Source organism: Arachis hypogaea, chromosome 20 (assembly GCF_003086295.3).
Source record: "Arachis hypogaea cultivar Tifrunner chromosome 20, arahy.Tifrunner.gnm2.J5K5, whole genome shotgun sequence".
In the NCBI taxonomy this organism is placed as follows: Eukaryota; Viridiplantae; Streptophyta; class Magnoliopsida; order Fabales; family Fabaceae; genus Arachis; species Arachis hypogaea.
Window position 1 is genome coordinate 93,267,972 of NC_092055.1, and position 27,584 is coordinate 93,295,555.

At 39.2% G+C, this 27,584-nt stretch overlaps 1 protein-coding gene and 1 pseudogene across 3 annotated transcripts; both read left to right on the top strand.

Moving 5' to 3' along the window:
* The first annotated feature begins 17 nt into the window (after positions 1-17).
* LOC140183111 (uncharacterized) lies at positions 18-20,469 on the top strand (annotated as a pseudogene).
* A 4,504-nt stretch (positions 20,470-24,973) lies between these two features.
* On the top strand, positions 24,974-27,322 carry LOC112783264 (UBP1-associated proteins 1A). 3 transcript variants are annotated; one of them, XM_025826130.3, is made up of 7 exons: positions 25,013-25,576; positions 25,676-25,805; positions 25,977-26,097; positions 26,216-26,255; positions 26,345-26,558; positions 26,693-26,737; positions 26,954-27,322. In XM_025826130.3, exons 1-6 carry the CDS (start codon positions 25,364-25,366, stop codon positions 26,710-26,712), a joined length of 738 nt encoding a protein of 245 aa, XP_025681915.1. In that variant the 5' UTR covers positions 25,013-25,363; the 3' UTR covers positions 26,713-26,737; positions 26,954-27,322. The 3 variants fall into 3 exon arrangements, with proteins under 3 accessions (XP_025681911.1, XP_025681915.1, XP_025681913.1); XM_025826126.3 differs by lacking the exon at positions 26,693-26,737 and having other exon boundaries at positions 24,974-25,576; XM_025826128.3 differs by lacking the exon at positions 26,693-26,737 and having other exon boundaries at positions 26,348-26,558.
* Positions 27,323-27,584: the final 262 nt, after the last annotated feature.

Sequence of the window (27,584 nt, forward strand, 5' to 3'; positions counted from 1 at the left end):
AGCCGTTGTTGGAAATTATGTTGGAATTAAAATGTCAATGTGTGAGTTGAGGATGCTTTTGTTGATTTTGTATTTTGATGATTTCAGACAAGGGTGAAATGCATGTTTTGTTGACTTGAAAAGATTGAAAGTGCTTTTTGAAAATGCACTTTGTTTTTGAATGAAAATATGTTTTTGGGCATATTTGACGGACATAACTTGGACTACGGATCTTTGATTTGTGCAAATCTATTTAAATGAAATTGGATCGGATGTCCATGCCGTTCAAGAACGGGTGAAAAATGATTTAAAATGAGAGAGTTATGACCGTCGGAAGATTGGGGGTTGAATCTGTGAATTCTGCAGCTTTTAACTTAGAAAATTTTTAGCAGAATGACCCCTCGCGCGTAGGCGCACTTGGCGCGTACGCGCCGTTTTTCGAGAAAGCATCATCCACGCGTGCGCGTCGATGCGCTGCATCGAATGCCCAGCCATTTTCCAGAGAGTTGTGCCAGAGTTGTGCCAGTTTTGTGCCTGGGGCACAATGTATTCACGCGTATGCGTGGCTGACGCGTGCGCGTCGTTTGGCTAATTTTCAACCCACGCGTTCGCGCGTATGACGCTTGCGCGTCGATGAGTTTTAAGGCCATCCACGCGTGCGCGTGGAGTGCGCGTATGCGTGGCCCTGTTTTCATCCCAAAGTTGATTTTTGAGTTTTAAAAGCCAAATTTCATACTTCTAAGCCTCCGATCTCACCATTATGTCTTAAATCATTATGATATGCCTAGCATGAGAAAAAGGGCTAGTGAATGTGGCAACTTGCGAGTGAAGCAAGGGGAAAATTGAATGATCATTGATGATCAAAGATGATTATGTGAGATGCGGATAATGGTGGTGGAAGTGCTTGTTATGCCATGGGCCGAAGGGCCGTAATTGTTAATGAATTGGCTGGTTATGGATTTAACCGTGAGCCGGATGGTAGAATATTGCCGTGTTACGGCGGAGCCATGATTACGGCTAAGTATAAATGTATATATGCTGTTGAATGAATTGTGAATGTTTGCACTTCCACCATCGGAGATGAGGGTTTCCCTGGGTAGTAGCAGTGGCTAGCCACCACGTGCTCCAGGTTGAGACTCGAAGCTCTTTTGACCCTATGTCGTAAGTGTGGCCGGGCACTGTGAAAGGCCGGATGAGCTCGCCCCCGTAAATATTCACCAGTGATGGTGATGGATAAATATTCACCAGTGAGGGTGATGGATATGGATCATGATTATGATCAAGTTTATGATGAGTATAACTCGAGTTGGGGATGCACGACAGAGGGACAGTCCAATGGTTAGCTACCAGGACTTGTCGGGTTGGCTCTATAACCGACAGATGATATCATCAGCCACTAGGGACAGGCATGCATCATAAGCATACTACATGAATTGTTTGAGATTGCTATTTGACTGCATATTACTTGCTATTTGTCTAAATGCCTTAATTGTTCTTATTTGTATATCTCATGTCTGATATAACTGTGTTTGCTATATTATACTCCTGCTGGTGGTTGGGAGGTCTGAAGGAATTGGAAAAGGAAGTATTAGTTAGACTGAAGAATCTTTAGTCAGTTGCCACTTACGGTTTAGCTTGTTTATAAGCTTTGATATTATTTGGAGGAAGTTCTAGGATTGCCTTCGGCTTTCCTCTATTATTATGTATTATATATGTGGAAGTTGTTACCGTGCTGGGGACCTCTGGTTCTCACCCATGCGGATTTTGTGGTTTTCAGATGCAGGGCGTGAGGTTTCTCGCTGAGGCATGCTGGAGACTTCCGGATTAGCGAAGATCTTTGTTCTCGGGCTCTGTTTTGGTTTATATATCTTGTTTAGATACTTTTATCTCCATTAAATAATACAAACTGTGATGACTCCTTCTAAAGGGGATTTTTGGAGATTAGATTTCTATATTTGTGTCCCTTTGGGTTTCCTTTGGGGTTTTCCTTATTCTATCATATGTATATATTGCTATGCTCGGACCGGTTATCTTCGCAGCCGGATTTTGAGTCTTGATATTCCTGTTTTTGACACCCCTTTATATATATGATCTCGCGTTCGCTTATCCTTTACTCGTTACGTTGTCGATCGGAGTGTTGCGCTTTCGAGTTACGGTTTTTGTTTACCCCTTTTTCTACAAAGGCTCCTAGTTATAATCAATTATTCATACTACTATACATACTAAATTTTTTTTAGAGGTCGTAATACCTTGCCATCTCTGAATTATGACTTAAGCATAAGACTCTATATGGTAGGGTGTTACATTATGGTATCAGAGCAGTTCGTTCCTGTAGAGCCTGAGGAATGGACTGACTATGCTTCTGTGCATTCTCTGTATGTGTGTTGTGTGCTGTTAGTATATCTACTTGATATAGTTAGCATAAACGTTCATGAGCATGCATTTGGGACTTTGAAGCACTAAACTTCCGATATTGAGACTGATCAACTTAATATCGATTGTTTGGTGTGTATAGGAACCAGATGGCGCCTCGTGGACGCGGTAGAGGCCGTGGGAGAGGACATACTAATGCTCGTGCGCCGGAGAATAACCCTAATGACCCGGTGAACTTTATGACTGCGTTGGAGAATATGGCTGCTGCTATGCAAGCCACTGCTGAGGCTCTTGGTCAACAGATGAACAACCATGGTAATAACGGAGGTGGAGTTCAGGGTCCGATGACACTGGCAAACTTTTTGAAGGTTAATCCCCCGAAGTTCAAGGGAACTACTAGCCCGACTGAGGCCGATACATGGTTTCAGGCTATGGAACGAGCACTGCAAGCGCAGGTGGTGCCTGAAGGACAGCGTGTTGAGTTTGCTACCTATTTGCTCAATGGTGAAGCGTCGCATTGGTGGCAGGGTATCCGACGCCTCCTGCAGCAGGGTGATGACTATATCACCTGGGATGTCTTCCAAGAGGAGTTCTATAAGAAGTACTTTCCGACTTCTGCCAGGACAGCCAAGGAGCTTGAATTGTTGCAGCTGAAGCAGGGTGCTATGTCCGTATCTGAGTATACTGACAAGTTTGAGGAGTTGTTCAGATTCTCTCGTATGTGTCAAGGGACTCCGGTGGAATATGAGGAATGGAAGTGTGTTAAGTACGAAGGAGGACTCCGGAGCGATATTTTTAGTTCAGTGGGACCAATGGAGATTAGGACTTTCTCCGAATTGGTGAACAAGTGTAGGGTTGCTGAAGAGTGTGTGAAGAGGGCAGCCACTGAGAAAGGAAATCACAAGAGATCATTTCCACAAAACCGAGGGAAGAGCTTTGCACCTAGAGGTCCGCCCTTCAAGAGGGGAGGTTCTTTTAGGAGGCCCAACAACAACAACTCCCAAGGGAAAAGGTTTGAGAAGCAGCCTCAGAATGATCAAGCTTGTACTAGGTGTGGAAGTCACCATCCGGGAGTACCATGCAAGGCCGGATGGGGTTTGTGCTACAATTGTGGAAAGGCGGGGCATAAAGCCGCAAGTTGTCCAGAGAAGCAAAAGCAAGGTGCTGGGAAAGCACAACAGACTGGTCGGGTGTTCACCACCTCAGCTGTGGGTGCAGAAGGATCTGAGACACTCATTCGAGGTAACTGTGAAATGGCTGGTCAAACTTTAAATGCTTTATTTGATTCGGGAGCATCGCATTCATTTATTGCATTTGAGAAAGCCCATGAATTATGATTGAAGATCGTAACCTTAGGTTATGACTTAAAAGTGTATAATGCTACCCATGAAGCCATGGTAACTAGGCTAGGATGCCCGAAAGTTTTGTTTAGGTTCAAGCAGCGTGATTTTGTCCATAATTTAATCTGCTTACTGATGATCGGTCTTGATCTTATCTTGGGATTGGACTGGTTATCCAAAAACCATGTCCTGCTTGATTGTTCTACCAAGTCGGTGTACTTTATGCCGGAGGATACAGAAGGGCCGGTTGTGGTGAATAATTATTACTTGAATTCGATGATGGTGAACTGTTCTGGAATCGAATGTCAGGGTATCCTGTTGTTAACCGCGGGTGTTTTGGGTGATGATCAAAGGTTGGATCAGATTTCGGTAGTATGTGAGTTTCTGGAAGTGTTTCCCGATGATATTGAGGAATTTCCACCTAACCGAGAGGTCGAGTTTGCTATTGAATTGGTGCCTGGGGCGGGACCAATCTCAAGTGCTCCTTATAGGATGTCACCGTTAGAGATGGCCGAGCTAAAGTCTCAGTTAGAGGAATTGTTGGGTAAGAACTTTATTCGACCAAGTGTATCCCCGTGGGGTGCTCCAGTGTTACTGGTGAAGAAGAAAGATGGAAGTATGCGGCTCTGTGTGGATTACAGGCAGCTGAACAAGGTCACCATAAAGAATAAGTACCCATTGCCGAGGATTGATGATCTCATGGATCAGTTACAAGGAGCTGGGGTTTTCTCCAAGATCGATTTGCAATCCGGTTATCACCAGATAAGGGTGAAGGGTGAGGATATCCCTAAGACCACTTTCAGGACTCGTTATGGTCATTACGAGTACACCGTAATGTCTTTTGGGTTGACGAACGCTCCTGCAGTATTCATGGATTACATGAATAGAGTATTCCGTCCGTTTCTGGATAAATTCGTTGTTGTCTTCATTGACGACATACTGATTTACTCCAAGACTGAAGAAGAGCATGCAGAACACTTGAGGACCGTGTTGCAGATTTTAAAGGAGAAGAAACTCTATGTGAAACTGTCTAAGTGTGAGTTTTGGAAGGATGAGGTGAAGTTTTTGGGTCACGTGGTGAGTAAGAAGGGAATAGCCGTAGATCCAACTAAGGTAGAAGCTGTGATGGATTGGAAGCAACCAACCACAGTAACTGAGATAAGGAGTTTTCTGGGTTTAGCTGGCTATTACCGAAGGTTCATCAAAGGCTTTTCGCAATTAGCTTTGCCGTTGACAAAGTTAACTCGCAAAGACACTCCATTTGTTTGGACTCCTGAGTGCGAGGAGAGCTTTCAGACATTGAAGAAAAAGTTGACCACTGCACCTGTGTTAGTGTTACCTGAGCCGAACGAACCCTTTGAGGTGTACTGTGATGCCTCACTAAAGGGTCTAGGATGCGTGCTGATGCAGCATCATAATGTGGTGGCATATGCCTCATGACAGTTGAGACCTCATGAAGTTAGTTACCCTACGCACGATCTGGAACTCGCTGCGGTCGTGTTTGCCTTGAAGGTGTGGAGGCATTATCTCTATGGGGTTAAGTTCCAAGTCTTCTCCGATCACAAGAGCTTGAAATACCTCTTTGATCAGAAAGAGCTTAATATGAGGCAAAGGAGGTGGATGGAATTGTTGAAAAACTATGACTTTGAGTTAAATTACCATCCTGGAAAGGCGAATATAGTGGCGGATGCGTTAAGTCGGAAGTCGTTATATGCGTCTTGGATGATGCTTCAAGAGGAGAAGTTGCTCAAGGGATTCGAGAGTCTAAAAATTGGTGTTCGAGAAGTATCTGGAACCTTGTGTTTGAGCCGATTAGAAATCTCAAGTGACTTTAAGTCCGAACTCCTAAAGGCTCATGAAAACGATGAAGCGTTATGGAAGGTGTTACCGGCTATCGAGCAAGGAAAACAGTGGAGAGTGTCGAAAGAAAAGGATGGGTTATGGAGATTCAAGGGTAGGATCATTGTGCCGGATGTTGGCACTTTGAGGCAAGATATCTTAAAGGAGGCACACAAAAGCGGATTCTCCATTCACCCGGGAAGTACTAAGATGTACCATGATTTAAAGGCGATGTTTTGGTGGCCGGGTATGAAGAATGATGTGGCGGAATATGTTTCAAAGTGCTTAACTTGTCAAAAGGTAAAGATTGAACATCAAAGACCTTCCGGGATGTTGTAACCTTTAGAGGTTCCGCAATGGAAGTGGGAAAGTATTGCAATGGACTTTGTGTCGGGATTGCCAAGGACTAGGACTGGTTTTGATGCTATCTGGGTGATTATGGACCGACTGACGAAGTCAGCTCACTTTTTGCCCATTCGAATGACTTACACCCTTGAGGATCTAGCTCGGTTATACATAAAGGAGATTGTAAGACTCCATGGTGTACCTGCTACTATAATCTCTGATAGAGATCCTCGTTTCACTTCGAGGTTATGGGGTGCATTTCAGAAAGCTTTTGGAACCCGATTAAGCTTGAGTACAGCTTACCATTCTCAAACAGATGGTCAATCCGAGAGGACGATCCAAACACTAGAGGATATGTTGAGAGCTTGTGTTTTGGACCAACCGGCGAGTTGGGATCGGTATATGCCGTTAGTGGAGTTTGCATACAATAATAGTTACCATGCGAGCATCGAAATGGCTCCGTATGAGGCATTGTATGGGAGGAAATGTCAATCTCCGCTATGTTGGTATGAAGCTGGAGAGAAAGGCTTGTTGGGGCCGGAGATGATAGCTGAGACCACTGAACAAGTCAAGAAAATCCGAGATAGGATGCTTACGGCGCAGAGTCGTCAGAAGAGTTACGCCGATCAGAGGCGGAAGCCCTTGGAATTTGAGGCAGGAGATCATGTTTTCCTTAAGGTTACTCCGACCACAGGAGTAGGTAGAGCGATTAAAGCAAAGAAGTTGAATCCTCGATACATTGGTCCATTTCAGATCCTGGAGAGGATTGGGCCGGTGGCGTATCGGGTGGCTCTACCACCTCATCTTTCGAACCTGCACGACGTATTTCACGTGTCGCAGCTTCGGAAGTACACTCCTGATGCTAGCCATGTGTTAGAACCTGAATCGGTTCAGTTAAGAGAAGATTTGACTCTTCCAGTGGCTCCAGTCAGAATTGATGATACTAGTATCAAACGGTTGCGTGGAAAAGAGGTTTCATTAGTCAAAGTGGCATGGAGTCGAGGCGGTGTTGAGGAACACACTTGGGAACTTGAGTTGGAGATGTGAACGGATTATCCGCACTTATTCTCAGGTAATTGAATTTGAATTTGAATTTTGTGGGCAAAATTCCCAATTAGGTGGGTAGAATGTAAGACCCGGTCAATTAATGGCTAACTAACCCATAAAATGAGAATTTATTCTAGAAAGCCAAAAAAATGTTATTTTTATGGCTAAATGTGATAGAGGAGATTGAGACGAGAATTTCGGTACCAATTTTATAGAAATCGACCAAGATTGGACCGAACGGACCAAACCGGACCAACCGGACCCAAAGTAGGCCCTTGGCCCAACATAACTAAACCAAAACCCTAGTTTTCAGCACTCTCTCTCCTCACAATACACTCAAACACGCTGAAATGGTGGAGAGGAAGGGAAGAACACTCTCTCAAGTTCTATCTCTCACTTGATCTTCAAACCACCATAACTTTTGATCTAGAGCTCCGATTGCCGCTCCGTTTGCGGCCACGCGTTCACCGCGGAAAGCTCTACAAAACCCATACAATCAATCTTGAGGTAAGCCACGTTTTACTGTTCGAAATTCCAGCCCTTGATTTCGAGTTTCATGAGCAAAAATGTTGAAATTTTGGGTTCTTTGATGTTATAGGACCCAACTCTCTTGAAGGAGAAGGTTAATCTTGTCTCCTTGGACCTTGGATGTGGTAAGATTCTCAACCCTAGTGTAATTTGTTGTTCTATGAGGTTTGGGTATTGAGATGTTGTGTATGGGTATGATGATTGTGGCTTAGGTTGTGTATATGTGAATATTGGAGCTTGATTGGTGATTTTGGAAAGCTTGGAAGAGGGTTTTGTGTGATAAAATCTGTTCTTGGAGGTGTTGATACCTTGAGAGCTTGTGGATAAGTGGTTTGGAAGTGCTCCGGTTGAGCTTGAGAAATCGGCTAAGGTATGGTTTCGGTTTCCCGTATCTAATATGTAATGTGGTAGGAAATACTTAGGCTAGAGGCCCTAAGATAGGCATTGAATTGTTGGTGTTGTTGAATGGTTGAGATATATGATGTGTTCATATATGTGATTATGAATATTGATGCCTTGATTGTGTGATATATGAGAAATGCATGTTGTGATATATGCTTGATGGATGATTGAGGTTGAATTGATGGGTGGTATCATGTTGATGGTGAGTATGATGTTGATCATGTATAATGATGGTTGATTTGGAAATTGATATTATTGGAAATTGGGATGAGAAGGATGTATGACATGAGATTGTGTTTGTCCTTTAGCCATTGATTGAGAAGTGTTAAAATGGTTGGAGGTAGTTTTGGAAATTTTGGTAAAATGTCAATGTGTGAGTTGAGGATGGCTTGTTGTTGATTTTGGTACATTTTGAATGATTTCAAAGACAAGGGTTGAAATTGGCATGTTTTGATTGATCTTGAAAAGAGTTGAAAGTGGCTTGTTTTGAAAATGGCACTTTGTGGTTTTGAATGAAAATATAGTTTTTGGGCATACTTTGACGGGACATAACTTGGACTACGGATCTTTGATTTGTGCCAAATCTATTTAGAAATGAAATTGGATCCGGGATGTCCATGCCGTTCAAAGAACGGGTGAAAAATGATTTAAAATGAGAGAGTTATGACCGTCGGAAGATTGGGGGTTGAATCTGTGAATTCTGCAGCTTTTAACTTAGAAAATTTTTAGCAGAATGACCCCTCGCGCGTAGGCGCACTTGGCGCGTACGCGCCGTTTTTCGAGAAAGCATCATCCACGCGTGCGCGTCGATGCGCTGCATCGAATGCCCAGCCATTTTCCAGAGAGTTGTGCCAGAGTTGTGCCAGTTTTGTGCCTGGGGCACAATGTATTCACGCGTATGCGTGGCTGACGCGTGCGCGTCGTTTGGCTAATTTTCAACCCACGCGTTCGCGCGTATGACGCTTGCGCGTCGATGAGTTTTAAGGCCATCCACGCGTGCGCGTGGAGTGCGCGTATGCGTGGCCCTGTTTTCATCCCAAAGTTGATTTTTGAGTTTTAAAAGCCAAATTTCATACTTCTAAGCCTCCGATCTCACCACTTATGTCTTAAATCATTATGATATGCCTAGCATGAGAAAAAGGGCTAGTGAATGTGGCAACTTGCGAGTGAAGCAAGGGGAAAATTGAATGATCATTGATGATCAAAGATGATTATGTGAGATGCGGATAATGGTGGTGGAAGTGCTTGTTATGCCATGGGCCGAAGGGCCGTAATTGTTAATGAATTGGCTGGTTATGGATTTAACCGTGAGCCGGATGGCTAGAATATTGCCGTGTTACGGCGGAGCCATGATTACGGCTAAGTATAAATGTATATATGCTGTTGAATGAATTGTGAATGTTTGCACTTCCACCATCGGAGATGAGGGTTTCCCTGGGTAGTAGCAGTGGCTAGCCACCACGTGCTCCAGGTTGAGACTCGAAGCTCTTTTGACCCTATGTCGTAAGTGTGGCCGGGCACTGTGAAAGGCCCGGATGAGCTCGCCCCCGTAAATATTCACCAGTGATGGTGATGGATAAATATTCACCAGTGAGGGTGATGGATATGGATCATGATTATGATCAAGTTTATGATGAGTATAACTCGAGTTGGGGATGCACGACAGAGGGACAGTCCAATGGTTAGCTACCAGGACTTGTCGGGTTGGCTCTATAACCGACAGATGATATCATCAGCCACTAGGGACAGGCATGCATCATAAGCATACTACATGAATTGTTTGAGATTGCCTATTTGACTACATATTACTTGCTATTTGTCTAAATGCCTTAATTGTTCTTATTTGTATATCTCATGTCTGATATAACTGTGTTTGCTATATTATACTCCTGCTGGTGGTTGGGAGGTCTGAAGGAATTGGAAAAGGAAGTATTAGTTAGACTGAAGAATCTTTAGTCAGTTGCCACTTACGGTTTAGCTTGTTTATAAGCTTTGATATTATTTGGAGGAAGTTCTAGGATTGCCTTCGGCTTTCCTCTATTATTATGTATTATATATGTGGAAGTTGTTACCGTGCTGGGGACCTCTGGTTCTCACCCATGCGGATTTTGTGGTTTTCAGATGCAGGGCGTGAGGTTTCTCGCTGAGGCATGCTGGAGACTTCCGGATTAGCGAAGATCTTTGTTCTCGGGGCTCTGTTTTGGTTTATATATCTTGTTTAGATACTTTTATCTCCATTAAATAATACAAACTGTGATGACTCCTTCTAAAGGGGATTTTTGGAGATTAGATTTCTATATTTGTGTCCCTTTGGGTTTCCTTTGGGGTTTTCCTTATTCTATCATATGTATATATTGCTATGCTCGGACCGGTTATCTTCGCAGCCGGATTTTGAGTCTTGATATTCCTGTTTTTGACACCCCTTTATATATATGATCTCGCGTTCGCTTATCCTTTACTCGTTACGTTGTCGATCGGAGTGTTGCGCTTTCGAGTTACGGTTTTTGTTTACCCCTTTTTCTACAAAGGCTCCTAGTTATAATCAATTATTCATACTACTATACATACTAAATTTTTTTTAGAGGTCGTAATACCTTGCCATCTCTGAATTATGACTTAAGCATAAGACTCTATATGGTAGGGTGTTACATTATGGTATCAGAGCAGTTCGTTCCTGTAGAGCCTGAGGAATGGACTGACTATGCTTCTGTGCATTCTCTGTATGTGTGTTGTGTGCTGTTAGTATATCTACTTGATATAGTTAGCATAAACGTTCATGAGCATGCATTTGGGACTTTGAAGCACTAAACTTTCGATATTGAGACTGATCAACTTAATATCGATTGTTTGGTGTGTATAGGAACCAGATGGCGCCTCGTGGACGCGGTAGAGGCCGTGGGAGAGGACATACTAATGCTCGTGCGCCGGAGAATAACCCTAATGACCCGGTGAACTTTATGACTGCGTTGGAGAATATGGCTGCTGCTATGCAAGCCACTGCTGAGGCTCTTGGTCAACAGATGAACAACCATGGTAATAACGGAGGTGGAGTTCAGGGTCCGATGACACTGGCGAACTTTTTGAAGGTTAATCCCCCGAAGTTCAAGGGAACTACTAGCCCGACTGAGGCCGATACATGGTTTCAGGCTATGGAACGAGCACTGCAAGCGCAGGTGGTGCCTGAAGGACAGCGTGTTGAGTTTGCTACCTATTTGCTCAATGGTGAAGCGTCGCATTGGTGGCAGGGTATCCGACGCCTCCTGCAGCAGGGTGATGACTATATCACCTGGGATGTCTTCCAAGAGGAGTTCTATAAGAAGTACTTTCCGACTTCTGCCAGGACAGCCAAGGAGCTTGAATTGTTGCAGCTGAAGCAGGGTGCTATGTCCGTATCTGAGTATACTGACAAGTTTGAGGAGTTGTTCAGATTCTCTCGTATGTGTCAAGGGACTCCGGTGGAATATGAGGAATGGAAGTGTGTTAAGTACGAAGGAGGACTCCGGAGCGATATTTTTAGTTCAGTGGGACCAATGGAGATTAGGACTTTCTCCGAATTGGTGAACAAGTGTAGGGTTGCTGAAGAGTGTGTGAAGAGGGCAGCCACTGAGAAAGGAAATCACAAGAGATCATTTCCACAAAACCGAGGGAAGAGCTTTGCACCTAGAGGTCCGCCCTTCAAGAGGGGAGGTTCTTTTAGGAGGCCCAACAACAACAACTCCCAAGGGAAAAGGTTTGAGAAGCAGCCTCAGAATGATCAAGCTTGTACTAGGTGTGGAAGTCACCATCCGGGAGTACCATGCAAGGCCGGATGGGGTTTGTGCTACAATTGTGGAAAGGCGGGGCATAAAGCCGCAAGTTGTCCAGAGAAGCAAAAGCAAGGTGCTGGGAAAGCACAACAGACTGGTCGGGTGTTCACCACCTCAGCTGTGGGTGCAGAAGGATCTGAGACACTCATTCGAGGTAACTGTGAAATGGCTGGTCAAACTTTAAATGCTTTATTTGATTCGGGAGCATCGCATTCATTTATTGCATTTGAGAAAGCCCATGAATTATGATTGAAGATCGTAACCTTAGGTTATGACTTAAAAGTGTATAATGCTACCCATGAAGCCATGGTAACTAGGCTAGGATGCCCGAAAGTTTTGTTTAGGTTCAAGCAGCGTGATTTTGTCCATAATTTAATCTGCTTACTGATGATCGGTCTTGATCTTATCTTGGGATTGGACTGGTTATCCAAAAACCATGTCCTGCTTGATTGTTCTACCAAGTCGGTGTACTTTATGCCGGAGGATACAGAAGGGCCGGTTGTGGTGAATAATTATTACTTGAATTCGATGATGGTGAACTGTTCTGGAATCGAATGTCAGGGTATCCTGTTGTTAACCGCGGGTGTTTCGGGTGATGATCAAAGGTTGGATCAGATTTCGGTAGTATGTGAGTTTCTGGAAGTGTTTCCCGATGATATTGAGGAATTTCCACCTAACCGAGAGGTCGAGTTTGCTATTGAATTGGTGCCTGGGGCGGGACCAATCTCAAGTGCTCCTTATAGGATGTCACCGTTAGAGATGGCCGAGCTAAAGTCTCAGTTAGAGGAATTGTTGGGTAAGAACTTTATTCGACCAAGTGTATCCCCGTGGGGTGCTCCAGTGTTACTGGTGAAGAAGAAAGATGGAAGTATGCGGCTCTGTGTGGATTACAGGCAGCTGAACAAGGTCACCATAAAGAATAAGTACCCATTGCCGAGGATTGATGATCTCATGGATCAGTTACAAGGAGCTGGGGTTTTCTCCAAGATCGATTTGCAATCCGGTTATCACCAGATAAGGGTGAAGGGTGAGGATATCCCTAAGACCACTTTCAGGACTCGTTATGGTCATTACGAGTACACCGTAATGTCTTTTGGGTTGACGAACGCTCCTGCAGTATTCATGGATTACATGAATAGAGTATTCCGTCCGTTTCTGGATAAATTCGTTGTTGTCTTCATTGACGACATACTGATTTACTCCAAGACTGAAGAAGAGCATGCAGAACACTTGAGGACCGTGTTGCAGATTTTAAAGGAGAAGAAACTCTATGTGAAACTGTCTAAGTGTGAGTTTTGGAAGGATGAGGTGAAGTTTTTGGGTCACGTGGTGAGTAAGAAGGGAATAGCCGTAGATCCAACTAAGGTAGAAGCTGTGATGGATTGGAAGCAACCAACCACAGTAACTGAGATAAGGAGTTTTCTGGGTTTAGCTGGCTATTACCGAAGGTTCATCAAAGGCTTTTCGCAATTAGCTTTGCCGTTGACAAAGTTAACTCGCAAAGACACTCCATTTGTTTGGACTCCTGAGTGCGAGGAGAGCTTTCAGACATTGAAGAAAAAGTTGACCACTGCACCTGTGTTAGTGTTACCTGAGCCGAACGAACCCTTTGAGGTGTACTGTGATGCCTCACTAAAGGGTCTAGGATGCGTGCTGATGCAGCATCATAATGTGGTGGCATATGCCTCATGACAGTTGAGACCTCATGAAGTTAGTTACCCTACGCACGATCTGGAACTCGCTGCGGTCGTGTTTGCCTTGAAGGTGTGGAGGCATTATCTCTATGGGGTTAAGTTCCAAGTCTTCTCCGATCACAAGAGCTTGAAATACCTCTTTGATCAGAAAGAGCTTAATATGAGGCAAAGGAGGTGGATGGAATTGTTGAAAAACTATGACTTTGAGTTAAATTACCATCCTGGAAAGGCGAATATAGTGGCGGATGCGTTAAGTCGGAAGTCGTTATATGCGTCTTGGATGATGCTTCAAGAGGAGAAGTTGCTCAAGGGATTCGAGAGTCTAAAAATTGGTGTTCGAGAAGTATCTGGAACCTTGTGTTTGAGCCGATTAGAAATCTCAAGTGACTTTAAGTCCGAACTCCTAAAGGCTCATGAAAACGATGAAGCGTTATGGAAGGTGTTACCGGCTATCGAGCAAGGAAAACAGTGGAGAGTGTCGAAAGAAAAGGATGGGTTATGGAGATTCAAGGGTAGGATCATTGTGCCGGATGTTGGCACTTTGAGGCAAGATATCTTAAAGGAGGCACACAAAAGCGGATTCTCCATTCACCCGGGAAGTACTAAGATGTACCATGATTTAAAGGCGATGTTTTGGTGGCCGGGTATGAAGAATGATGTGGCGGAATATGTTTCAAAGTGCTTAACTTGTCAAAAGGTAAAGATTGAACATCAAAGACCTTCCGGGATGTTGTAACCTTTAGAGGTTCCGCAATGGAAGTGGGAAAGTATTGCAATGGACTTTGTGTCGGGATTGCCAAGGACTAGGACTGGTTTTGATGCTATCTGGGTGATTATGGACCGACTGACGAAGTCAGCTCACTTTTTGCCCATTCGAATGACTTACACCCTTGAGGATCTAGCTCGGTTATACATAAAGGAGATTGTAAGACTCCATGGTGTACCTGCTACTATAATCTCTGATAGAGATCCTCGTTTCACTTCGAGGTTATGGGGTGCATTTCAGAAAGCTTTTGGAACCCGATTAAGCTTGAGTACAGCTTACCATTCTCAAACAGATGGTCAATCCGAGAGGACGATCCAAACACTAGAGGATATGTTGAGAGCTTGTGTTTTGGACCAACCGGCGAGTTGGGATCGGTATATGCCGTTAGTGGAGTTTGCATACAATAATAGTTACCATGCGAGCATCGAAATGGCTCCGTATGAGGCATTGTATGGGAGGAAATGTCAATCTCCGCTATGTTGGTATGAAGCTGGAGAGAAAGGCTTGTTGGGGCCGGAGATGATAGCTGAGACCACTGAACAAGTCAAGAAAATCCGAGATAGGATGCTTACGGCGCAGAGTCGTCAGAAGAGTTACGCCGATCAGAGGCGGAAGCCCTTGGAATTTGAGGCAGGAGATCATGTTTTCCTTAAGGTTACTCCGACCACAGGAGTAGGTAGAGCGATTAAAGCAAAGAAGTTGAATCCTCGATACATTGGTCCATTTCAGATCCTGGAGAGGATTGGGCCGGTGGCGTATCGGGTGGCTCTACCACCTCATCTTTCGAACCTGCACGACGTATTTCACGTGTCGCAGCTTCGGAAGTACACTCCTGATGCTAGCCATGTGTTAGAACCTGAATCGGTTCAGTTAAGAGAAGATTTGACTCTTCCAGTGGCTCCAGTCAGAATTGATGATACTAGTATCAAACGGTTGCGTGGAAAAGAGGTTTCATTAGTCAAAGTGGCATGGAGTCGAGGCGGTGTTGAGGAACACACTTGGGAACTTGAGTTGGAGATGTGAACGGATTATCCGCACTTATTCTCAGGTAATTGAATTTGAATTTGAATTTTGTGGGCAAAATTCCCAATTAGGTGGGTAGAATGTAAGACCCGGTCAATTAATGGCTAACTAACCCATAAAATGAGAATTTATTCTAGAAAGCCAAAAAAATGTTATTTTTATGGCTAAATGTGATAGAGGAGATTGAGACGAGAATTTCGGTACCAATTTTATAGAAATCGGACCAAGATTGGACCGAACGGACCAAACCGGACCAACCGGACCCAAAGTAGGCCCTTGGCCCAACATAACTAAACCAAAACCCTAGTTTTCAGCACTCTCTCTCCTCACAATACACTCAAACACGCTGAAATGGTGGAGAGGAAGGGAAGAACACTCTCTCAAGTTCTATCTCTCACTTGATCTTCAAACCACCATAACTTTTGATCTAGAGCTCCGATTGCCGCTCCGTTTGCGGCCACGCGTTCACCGCGGAAAGCTCTACAAAACCCATACAATCAATCTTGAGGTAAGCCACGTTTTACTGTTCGAAATTCCAGCCCTTGATTTCGAGTTTCATGAGCAAAAATGTTGAAATTTTGGGTTCTTTGATGTTATAGGACCCAACTCTCTTGAAGGAGAAGGTTAATCTTGTCTCCTTGGACCTTGGATGTGGTAAGATTCTCAACCCTAGTGTAATTTGTTGTTCTATGAGGTTTGGGTATTGAGATGTTGTGTATGGGTATGATGATTGTGGCTTAGGTTGTGTATATGTGAATATTGGAGCTTGATTGGTGATTTTGGAAAGCTTGGAAGAGGGTTTTGTGTGATAAAATCTGTTCTTGGAGGTGTTGATACCTTGAGAGCTTGTGGATAAGTGGTTTGGAAGTGCTCCGGTTGAGCTTGAGAAATCGGCTAAGGTATGGTTTCGGTTTCCCGTATCTAATATGTAATGTGGTAGGAAATACTTAGGCTAGAGGCCCTAAGATAGGCATTGAATTGTTGGTGTTGTTGAATGGTTGAGATATATGATGTGTTCATATATGTGATTATGAATATTGATGCCTTGATTGTGTGATATATGAGAAATGCATGTTGTGATATATGCTTGATGGATGATTGAGGTTGAATTGATGGGTGGTATCATGTTGATGGTGAGTATGATGTTGATCATGTATAATGATGGTTGATTTGGAAATTGATATTATTGGAAATTGGGATGAGAAGGATGTATGACATGAGATTGTGTTTGTCCTTTAGCCATTGATTGAGAAGTGTTAAAATGGTTGGAGGTAGTTTTGGAAATTTTGGTAAAATGTCAATGTGTGAGTTGAGGATGGCTTGTTGTTGATTTTGGTACATTTTGAATGATTTCAAAGACAAGGGTTGAAATTGGCATGTTTTGATTGATCTTGAAAAGAGTTGAAAGTGGCTTGTTTTGAAAATGGCACTTTGTGGTTTTGAATGAAAATATAGTTTTTGGGCATACTTTGACGGGACATAACTTGGACTACGGATCTTTGATTTGTGCCAAATCTATTTAGAAATGAAATTGGATCCGGGATGTCCATGCCGTTCAAAGAACGGGTGAAAAATGATTTAAAATGAGAGAGTTATGACCGTCGGAAGATTGGGGGTTGAATCTGTGAATTCTGCAGCTTTTAACTTAGAAAATTTTTAGCAGAATGACCCCTCGCGCGTAGGCGCACTTGGCGCGTACGCGCCGTTTTTCGAGAAAGCATCATCCACGCGTGCGCGTCGATGCGCTGCATCGAATGCCCAGCCATTTTCCAGAGAGTTGTGCCAGAGTTGTGCCAGTTTTGTGCCTGGGGCACAATGTATTCACGCGTATGCGTGGCTGACGCGTGCGCGTCGTTTGGCTAATTTTCAACCCACGCGTTCGCGCGTATGACGCTTGCGCGTCGATGAGTTTTAAGGCCATCCACGCGTGCGCGTGGAGTGCGCGTATGCGTGGCCCTGTTTTCATCCCAAAGTTGATTTTTGAGTTTTAAAAGCCAAATTTCATACTTCTAAGCCTCCGATCTCACCACTTATGTCTTAAATCATTATGATATGCCTAGCATGAGAAAAAGGGCTAGTGAATGTGGCAACTTGCGAGTGAAGCAAGGGGAAAATTGAATGATCATTGATGATCAAAGATGATTATGTGAGATGCGGATAATGGTGGTGGAAGTGCTTGTTATGCCATGGGCCGAAGGGCCGTAATTGTTAATGAATTGGCTGGTTATGGATTTAACCGTGAGCCGGATGGCTAGAATATTGCCGTGTTACGGCGGAGCCATGATTACGGCTAAGTATAAATGTATATATGCTGTTGAATGAATTGTGAATGTTTGCACTTCCACCATCGGAGATGAGGGTTTCCCTGGGTAGTAGCAGTGGCTAGCCACCACGTTCTCCAGGTTGAGACTCGAAGCTCTTTTGACCCTATGTCGTAAGTGTGGCCGGGCACTGTGAAAGGCCCGGATGAGCTCGCCCCCGTAAATATTCACCAGTGATGGTGATGGATAAATATTCACCAGTGAGGGTGATGGATATGGATCATGATTATGATCAAGTTTATGATGAGTATAACTCGAGTTGGGGATGCACGACAGAGGGACAGTCCAATGGTTAGCTACCAGGACTTGTCGGGTTGGCTCTATAACCGACAGATGATATCATCAGCCACTAGGGACAGGCATGCATCATAAGCATACTACATGAATTGTTTGAGATTGCCTATTTGACTGCATATTACTTGCTATTTGTCTAAATGCCTTAATTGCTCTTATTTGTATATCTCATGTCTGATATAACTGTGTTTGCTATATTATACTCCTGCTGGTGGTTGGGAGGTCTGAAGGAATTGGAAAAGGAAGTATTAGTTAGACTGAAGAATCTTTAGTCAGTTGCCACTTACGGTTTAGCTTGTTTATAAGCTTTGATATTATTTGGAGGAAGTTCTAGGATTGCCTTCGGCTTTCCTCTATTATTATGTATTATATATGTGGAAGTTGTTACCGTGCTGGGGACCTCTGGTTCTCACCCATGCGGATTTTGTGGTTTTCAGATGCAGGGCGTGAGGTTTCTCGCTGAGGCATGCTGGAGACTTCCGGATTAGCGAAGATCTTTGTTCTCGGGGCTCTGTTTTGGTTTATATATCTTGTTTAGATACTTTTATCTCCATTAAATAATACAAACTGTGATGACTCCTTCTAAAGGAGATTTTTGGAGATTAGATTTCTATATTTGTGTCCCTTTGGGTTTCCTTTGGGGTTTTCCTTATTCTATCATATGTATATATTGCTATGCTCGGACCGGTTATCTTCGCAGCCGGATTTTGAGTCTTGATATTCCTGTTTTTGACACCCCTTTATATATATGATCTCGCGTTCGCTTATCCTTTACTCGTTACGTTGTCGATCGGAGTGTTGCGCTTTCGAGTTACGGTTTTTGTTTACCCCTTTTTCTACAAAGGCTCCTAGTTATAATCAATTATTCATACTACTATACATACTAAATTTTTTTTTAGAGGTCGTAATACCTTGCCATCTCTGAATTATGACTTAAGCATAAGACTCTATATGGTAGGGTGTTACACAAGTCATTGACACGTGGCACTTGACATGTAAACAAGTTATTTATAATCAAAATAGTCCTTGAAAGTTCAGACGTAAGTCATATTCATCCTTAAAATTTTAAAAATTAATCAAATTAGTCCTTATATAATTTTTTTTATTTTTTCTTGATAATATTAAATTTAAAATATTTTTTGATACTACAAATTTTAATAGAAATGTAATTGACAATAAAAAAAATTAGTAATTGTATCTTTTCTTCTTAAAAATTTGTTCAATAAAATTATCTCTCTCCTCTAATTCTTGTCAAAATCTCTCTTATTCTTTTCTATTCTAAAATCTTTTTCTTACATTATTACATTTTGCTGGAATATATATATATATATATATATACTCAAAATTGAAATGTAGGTATTTGTTAACCTAAACAAAGTTATATACTCAAAATCAAAATTTATGTATGTTAATCTAAATGAAAGTAATAACGTAATGAAAAAAAAGATGTATAAATTTTTATTAAATTTGTTTAGGTTAACATACATAAATTTTTATTTTGAGCATATAACTTTATTTAGGGTAATAAATACATACATTTCAATTTTGAGTATATATATATATATATATATATATATATATATATATATATATATATATATATATATATATATATATATATTCCAGCAAAATGTAATAATGTAAGAAAAAAGTTTTAGAATAGAAAAGAATAAGAGAGATTTTGACAAGAATTAGAGGAGAGAGATAATTTTATTGAACAAATTTTTAAGAAGAAAAGATACAATTACTAATTTTTTTATTATCAATTACATTTCTATTAAAATTAGTACTATCAACAAATATTTTAAATTTAATATTATCAAGAAAAAATAAAAAAAATTATATAAGGACTAATTTGATTAATTTTTAAAATTTTAGGGATGAATATGACTTACGTCTGAACTTTCAAGGACTATTTTGATTATAAATAACTTTTTTACATGTCAAGTGCCACGTGGCATGCCACGTGTCACCAATCTGACATGTCAACCAATCATCTTGTGACACGTGGCATTAGCCCTCCACGTCATCATCCAACTGACAGAAGGACTAACGTTACCAATTTTAAATTTTTCGGGGACAAATTTTATTATCTTTTTCTTACGGGGACTCGTTTGAAGATTGGGCTATCTTTCGGGGACCAATTTGACTATTTACTCATATGAATTTATATGTTTATTAAAACATGTATGTAATTTTTTTTGTTATGTATTTTTCTTTCTTTCTTTTCTTTTTTGTTTGGGTTTCACTTCTTTATTAAAAACAAAAGAAAGAAAAAAAAGGAAGGAAGAAAGGAAGAATGAAAGAAAGAAACGAAGGGGTATTATAAGATGAAGACACAAGATAAGAAGGGGAAGAAGAAACCATGAAAAGAAAATGCAGAAGGAGCAGAAGAAAATAAATGCCGAAAAAGTAGAAGATACAAAAGAAACAATGACTAAATTAAATTAAGGAAGAAAAGAGCGTGGGTGATCTCGAGTAATAGAACACATGATATAAAAACTGATTATATGATAAAATTTGAGTAAATAGTCAAAATCGTCCTTAAAAGATATCTCGATCTCTATTTTCGTCTTCGGAAGATAAAATTAATCAAATTCATTCTCGAAAGATAACCAACCTGGTCGCGTTAGTCCTTTCATCATCTCCTGCGCTGAGGTGGCTAACGCTCGCTAACATGTCCTGTTAACTGCCAGTGTGGCACTCGCTTAGTGTACCCTCTTATTGCTGATAAGATAAGTTTATTAGATCAAATCAAATCAGTCCCTAAGTCCATGAACCCTAAACCCTAATCCCAAATCCAAAGGAAAGAACAAGGGAAACTTTCTCCTTGAGAACGGCAATGACTTGGTCAGATTCTGGAGGCTTCTGATTTGTGATCTAAACAACATCAGAACCAACCCCCTCAGCAAAAAAGCCAACTCCATCAGTAAAAAAGGACTACATAAATAACAATACAGACAAAACAAATAACATTCTTTTTTTTCCTGAATTCAATTGGCGAAAGGGAAAAAATGAAAGAGACAAAGAACGTACCTAAAAGGGAGAGCTCATGGAAAACCATGAGAACGAGCTTGGACTTCATGAAATCAGGGGGATAGGGAGCGTTTCTGAGTTGGAGAGAGGAGCGAATCTGATTGTCTTGGTCTACGAAGTGGTTGTTGTCGACAGTGATAGTGGTGGTGCAGGGAACGGAGCTGTTGGGTCTGATGAAGAGAACCATGGCAGTGGAGAGAGACAAGAATGTCGCTAACATCAGCGGCCATCTCTTCTTCGGCATTCCCATCCATGCCTGCATATGCTTCGCCATTGCTTCGCTTCTTACTTCCCAAATTTATGAATCTCTTATCTACTAATTTCACATTGTCATTGTGATTCTGGTTTCTAGGGTTCCTGCTGTTACTGGATCTTTGGGTTTCAAGGTCTTATTGCTAACTTAGCCATTAACTGCCTTCGTTTCGCAGATTAAACATACTAATTAATCCACAATTCTTAAATTCTACCACAAATACTAATAAATCTACCATCAATGCGCAGGCGATGGCAGGGTTGAAGGCGTAACGCGGGCGGCAGCAGGCACAACCTGGGAACATGGAATCTACTATGGAGGTGAGGTTCGATTCTTTTGGATTTGGGATTAAGGTTTATGGACTTAGGGACTGATTTGAATTGATCTAATAGAGTTATCTTATCAGCAACAAGAGCGTACACTAAGCGAGTGACACACTGGCAGTTAACAGGCCATGTCAACAAGTGTTAGTGACCTCAGCGTAGGAGAAGACAGAAGGACTAACGCAACCAGGTTGGTTATCTTTTGGGGATGAATTTGATTAATTTTATCTTTCGGGGACGAAAATGAAAATCGAGGTATCTTTCAGTGACAATTTTGACTATTAATTCGATAAAATTTGGTTTAACTTGGTTGTAATAAATATTTAGTCACTTATTATTTTTGTATTTTTTAATCGAATAATGAATTGTTAAAATAATAAAAAATAACGGTTTCATTTGATTTTTGGTAATTTTGACGTTGTGTCAAATTAAATTTGTATAAAGATCTCAGTTTGAGGAATAAATATGACTCTTTTAAAAAAGAATGAGTTCGATCCGAAAATTACTTAGTGTTTGTGTCAAAATAAATTGCGTTAAAATAGTGATGGCAAATTATAGTAAAAAAAAGGAAGTACGTAAAATAAATGAAGTTTTAAATAAATGAAAGAGTAAAACTAAAATTGAAAAAAAATAAAATAACAATAAAATATTAAAAATAAAGAAATGAATTAAAACGAAAAAAAACAAAGGAAAATAAAATAAAATTGGATTCCTGACACTTATATGCACTTGCATTCCATAATCTTCCGTTGTGTTGTTGGGACTGAAAACTTTTATAAAGATTGGTATGATGGTAAAATATTTTTGATTGAAGTTCCGTAACTCTGTCAAACTTTTCTCTATTTATAGACGGTAGAAGTGGACTGTAGAATGCTTATCTTTTCTCCATGATTTAGCTTCTTCTTTTTTTTCAAGCCACTACCATATCTTGATCATGAAGAACTTTGATTCTCAAATTTAACATCTCACGTCTTCTCTTACCTTAGTCTCTAAATTTCACGTTCGCTCTTCGCTTGCTTCCCAAAATTTGCACCCATATTCTCAACTCAGCTTGAACGTCGAGTAACAAATCTTGATATTCAAGAAAAGTCAATAACTGCTTTTCAACTTCGACACCATCTTTCTTCGACTTCCTTGTCTATACTTCTATAATCGACACAATCGATAGTCAAAATGCCTTGTCGAAAAAATTTATTTTTAATACCAACAGTAGTATAATAATCATTTTTTATAAATTATCAAATTTTAAATAAAAAAATTAGTTACCGGTATATTTTTGTATCATGATTCATATTTTCATTATAAATATAAAATTGTTTTATATTTTTATAGACTAAATAATTGGTGGATAATTTTTTATATCAATTAGACATGGTTGTTCCTCTTATTATATGCATGCATTTAGCAGCAATGCAAAAGGCATAACTAATTAAAGTTATCTAGATTTTTTTATTTTTTTAATAAGATTGATTGATCATGACATGCATGAAAAAGGAAAACAAGATAAGCTGTTCTTGTCATTTGCTGTTGATACATACAACAGAAGAAGCACAAACTCGCTCCCTCTGTCCTAGGATGCTAAAACAGATGACACTATATTGACTCAAGAAAAATGCTCGTCATTTTAATTTTCTTTCTTTTTAGTTTTTTATTTGTTTATTTATTTATCTATTTTAACTTTTTTGCCTTTGATCCAATCAAGAGGAATGCCTCATCATCATGTGAATGCAACCTTATAAAAACATTACTTTTTTTCAAACCGGGAAGGTATGCTAACTTGCTAACTTAATTGCTAAGTGGCTAAATTAACCCTAAAGGGCCGACATCCTTTTTTATTTTTTATTTTTCTCTCTTATATTAAAAGTACCTCAGCTAGGCAATACTCGGGTGCGTAAATTATTTAACCCAAATACTTCATATAAAAGGGAAATACACAAAATATGGATCAAAAGGAACACAGAGCATATATTATAACAAAAAAATAAAATAAAGTAAATTATATAAAATCATTTTACAAAGTTTGGCTTACGATCTTTTACTCTTAGATCATTAGTTTAAGTAAATAGTTTAATTAAGTTTTTTTTAAAAAATAGTTTAAATAATAAATAATTATATTAAAAATAGTTTATAAATAAATTATTTTGTATTTAGATTTTAATTTTAAAAATTTTTATTTAAAAAAAATGTGATAAAAAAATTATTATGAAAGAAGTTATTTTTTATTTTTCTATAAGTTCTTAAATAACTTTTTAAGTTATAATTTGATTTTAAAAATTGCACCAAACATTAATACTATTATTTTTTATAAGTTAAAAGATAAAAAAAAATACTTTTAAAAATTTTCAAACGAATTTTAAATTAAAAATTATATAAATGTGTGTTAACTTAATATATTAATTTTGATAGGCATAAATTTAAAATAATATACGTATATTTAAATATATAATATTATATTAATAAAAGTAATGATTTTTTATATTTACCGGTATGGTAAAACGTTTTACATAAATAGATGGAATTTTTTTGTTACAGAATAGGAAATAAGATAAGACGAATTGGATGGGGGGAAAGAGTAAATATACAGCGGACGGAGATTGTGTTTCTTTTCGTGGTCCAATTGCCCCAAATGGCGTCAACACAATACACATTATTCCACGCGGTAAGCATAATAATTTGATATGTTATTATAATGAAAATGGAAAGGGAATAAATGAAGAATTTAAATAAGTGATGGAAGAAGAGGCCAAATTCAAAAAAAAATGTAGAAGTTGAATACAGTCAGGCAAGTATCTCATTGGACCCATTAAAAAGTTTGGGAAAGCTTTGATATGGGCAAACATACCATAATATCACAACGGGTGAGGTACTAACGTAGCAACGTTAACATATGCATAGTTGCACACACACTATTCAATCACCAAAACCCCATTTTGCCATTACAGTTTCCTAACATGTCACATCCAAAGCTTGTGTATATCAATCTAACGGCATTTATATGCGTTATTGAAATATTTAATTATTTGTTGATTTGTAATAAAACGAGACATTTTTCGACTCTATTATAATAAATAAAAAATAATGCTAAAAGTTAATGTTATAGAAGTTAATTTTAGTTAATATTGTTAAACCTACAAAAAATAAGATTTTATTAAGTTTGAATTTTAGATTTTTTATTTGAATTTTAAATAATTTTTTTATAAATTTATGATTTTTTTTTTATATTGATTATTGGTTGTAATGTTGATTCTACAATGTTGTCTCTCAAAAATTTTTTAAAATAAATATAATTTTCGTTTAATTTTAAAGTTTTCTCAAATAAATACATAGTAAATAAAAAAGGTCTGATATTTTTTATTTTTTTTTTATTGCTAATGGCATGAGTAGAATTTACGCTCTCTGCATATGTAATAATACAAAAAAATTCACCGTACTATTTATTTTATTTTACATGTTTTCTTGCTCCACCTGTTGTCATTTTGCCAACTTTCCAAGTTACTCTTCTACATCATGATATGCACAAATTTTGCATAAATAATTGATTTTCTCTTTTTTGTTTTTTAGTATGATTTTTATTTTCCCCCTATCTATGCTTTTTTACCACTTCGTTAAAACATTTTTATTTAATATCAACGCTTTGTTACTAGTCATTATTAAGTTTCTTGTTAAGGGAATCTTTGTTGTGGAATCTGAGGAAACATTGAGTATGAAAATCGAGTAGTGTCTTTTCTTTTCCTCGCTAGAATGAACGAGAATCACTAAGAGTAAGAAGAAGAAGATTGCACAGCACATGTTTGATGGAAAGATTTGTTTCCCTTCGTTGGTTGATTTGATATCATTGAATTTGTTTCGCTGTTTATACTTTACAACCAACCAAACGGCTATTCTGACTTTTTCATCATCTTTTCCAGTCTGGGTTTTTTTTTTTTTTTTTTTATTCTGGGAATCCTAAGTGTTGTTTGGTACTTGAGGTGATTTTGTGAAGTGAATTCATCACATGTCACAGCCGAGGCAGAACAAGATGTTGATGAATCCAAACACTGCCAAACATGTAATTGGTGACACAACCTATACCAAGATCTTTGTTGGAGGCTTGGCTTGGGAAACAAAAAGAGACACTCTCAAACGTTATTTTGATCAGTTTGGAGAGATCTTAGAAGCTGTTGTCATCACTGACAGAAACTCTGGAAGATCAAAAGGATATGGCTTTGTAAAATCTTAACACCCCATTTCCACATAGTTATTCTTATCTCATCCCTTTAATTAGTCTCTGATTTTTAGTTATTTATTTATTTTTGGTTCTTTAAAGGTTACATTCAAGGACCCAAATTCTGCAATAAGGGCTTGTCAGAATCCATATCCTGTGATAGATGGAAGGAGGGCTAATTGTAATCTTGCATCTCTTGGTGCACAAAAAATTGATCCATCATCTATGACAGGTGTTTAATTTCTCACTTCTTTTGTTTAAAATCTAGTTTTTCTTGATATAGTTCTCTTCAACTTGGCCTGAATTTCTTGCATGCAACCAAAGCAAACATGTTTATGATTGCTAATAAGGTTGTTCAGTTTCATTCATCTTTTTTTTATTTATTTTTTAAATAATGTTGCAGCTACTAGACAAAAATTCAGTAGCCCTTCTTGGAATACAGCACCAATTCCAGTTCATCAAGGAACATCCACTTGTTATAATCAGCATATTCCACAGTATACATTTCCTTATCCACCCTACAGGTAAATAAATTATATATCTTGTAATTAGGAAAATGTAAATATCTGACCAATTAAATTCAGCAATTTATTTTATTTATCATAATATATTCTAATTGAAAAGTTTCCCTTCAACATTCAGGTATCCAGGTTACCCACCCCAACAAGAAGTATATGAAATGGTTTGTTATCTTAGCTTAGAGAATTTTTTGTTTATTACAACAACTCTCAAATCCTTTTTATCTTAAATCCTTTTTGTTTTGTTATTCAGCAGAATTACTATAATGCATATGGTGGACAACACTTTCCATTTCGTTGGTTACCAGCATATTACCAACCAATTTATGGGCTAAGTAGGCATCAATTTGTTCCAACAACAGCTTATGTGAAAAAGACACAATTCCCTGATATGTCACCTCAGGAGTTCACACCTACTGTTGCTTCATCAGAACCTATTTCAGCTTCTTCATCAATTTCTACCACTGGTTTAGTATCCAACTGTGCCATAATTTCTGTTTTATTGCACAAACCTATATACGTTGCACAAATGCTTCAATAATTTTAGTCACATATATATGCGGCATTAGCTACTACTTTGAATTTCTTTAATTTCTTGAAGGTTACGGGTTCAAGCGGTAAAAACAGCCACTGATATAATTATCAGGTTAGGCTACAGATATTACACCCATTAGGTGCAGCTTTTTTTGAACCCTGCGTTAACGCAAGATGCTTCTGCACTGGGCTACCCTTATATTTGCATATATTACCGCATTATATTTAATTTAATAGTAGTTGTATTTGTGCAAACATAGGTATAAACAAATTTTCCAAAATTTTGACTAGATTCTAAGTTGATTGTGCACACTGAATTTTGAAGCAGGATTAATAACAGGAACTGTAGACGCAGGAGGAGGAGGAGGAGGAGTACTAGGATCACAACAAGAACAGAAATCATCATCTTGAGGTTAAGTTTTCATGATGAGATTCTATGAACTGACCAGAACCAAAAAGCAAAACGACACTGCTCAATAAACCAGAAAGCTGCAAAGACATCACATGACCAATGAAGGAGAATGGTTTAACCAAAAAAGATGCCATAACAACCAAAATAACGTTCTGAGATAATTTTTCATCCATGGAACAGGTGATCTTAGAGGCCAGTTACTGATGAAATTATGAAATCATGGATTTGTTTTAATGTCTTTAATTTTTTTTAACTTTGATAATTATGATGCACAGTATTCATTCATCAGCATTTGTCCTTTTTTCAATTTTCATTTTTTTTTCCAACATGGGAATCCTGCTAGGCTATATATATAGATTAAAAAAGAAAACTAGATGTTCGCTTATTTGTTATACTTACTTTTATTCAGAAATTATTTTTGAACATCTAAATTTTTTTTCTCTACCCTCCTACTCTGTAATTTTAGTGTGACCGGTTCATTATTAATATCCAGATTTTCACACACAAATTGTGTTTAAGTGTTTATAAAGAACACACCTACTTTTAA

Coding starts and splice junctions, on each gene's coding strand:
- LOC112783264 (XM_025826126.3), top strand. CDS start 25,364: ATGTCACAGCCGAGGCAGAACAAGATGTTGATGAATCCAAACACTGCC. Junction 25,577..25,675: donor GATCAAAAGGATATGGCTTT/GTAAAATCTTAA, acceptor GGTTCTTTAAAG/GTTACATTCAAGGACCCAAA. Junction 26,256..26,344: donor AACAAGAAGTATATGAAATG/GTTTGTTATCTT, acceptor TTTGTTATTCAG/CAGAATTACTATAATGCATA.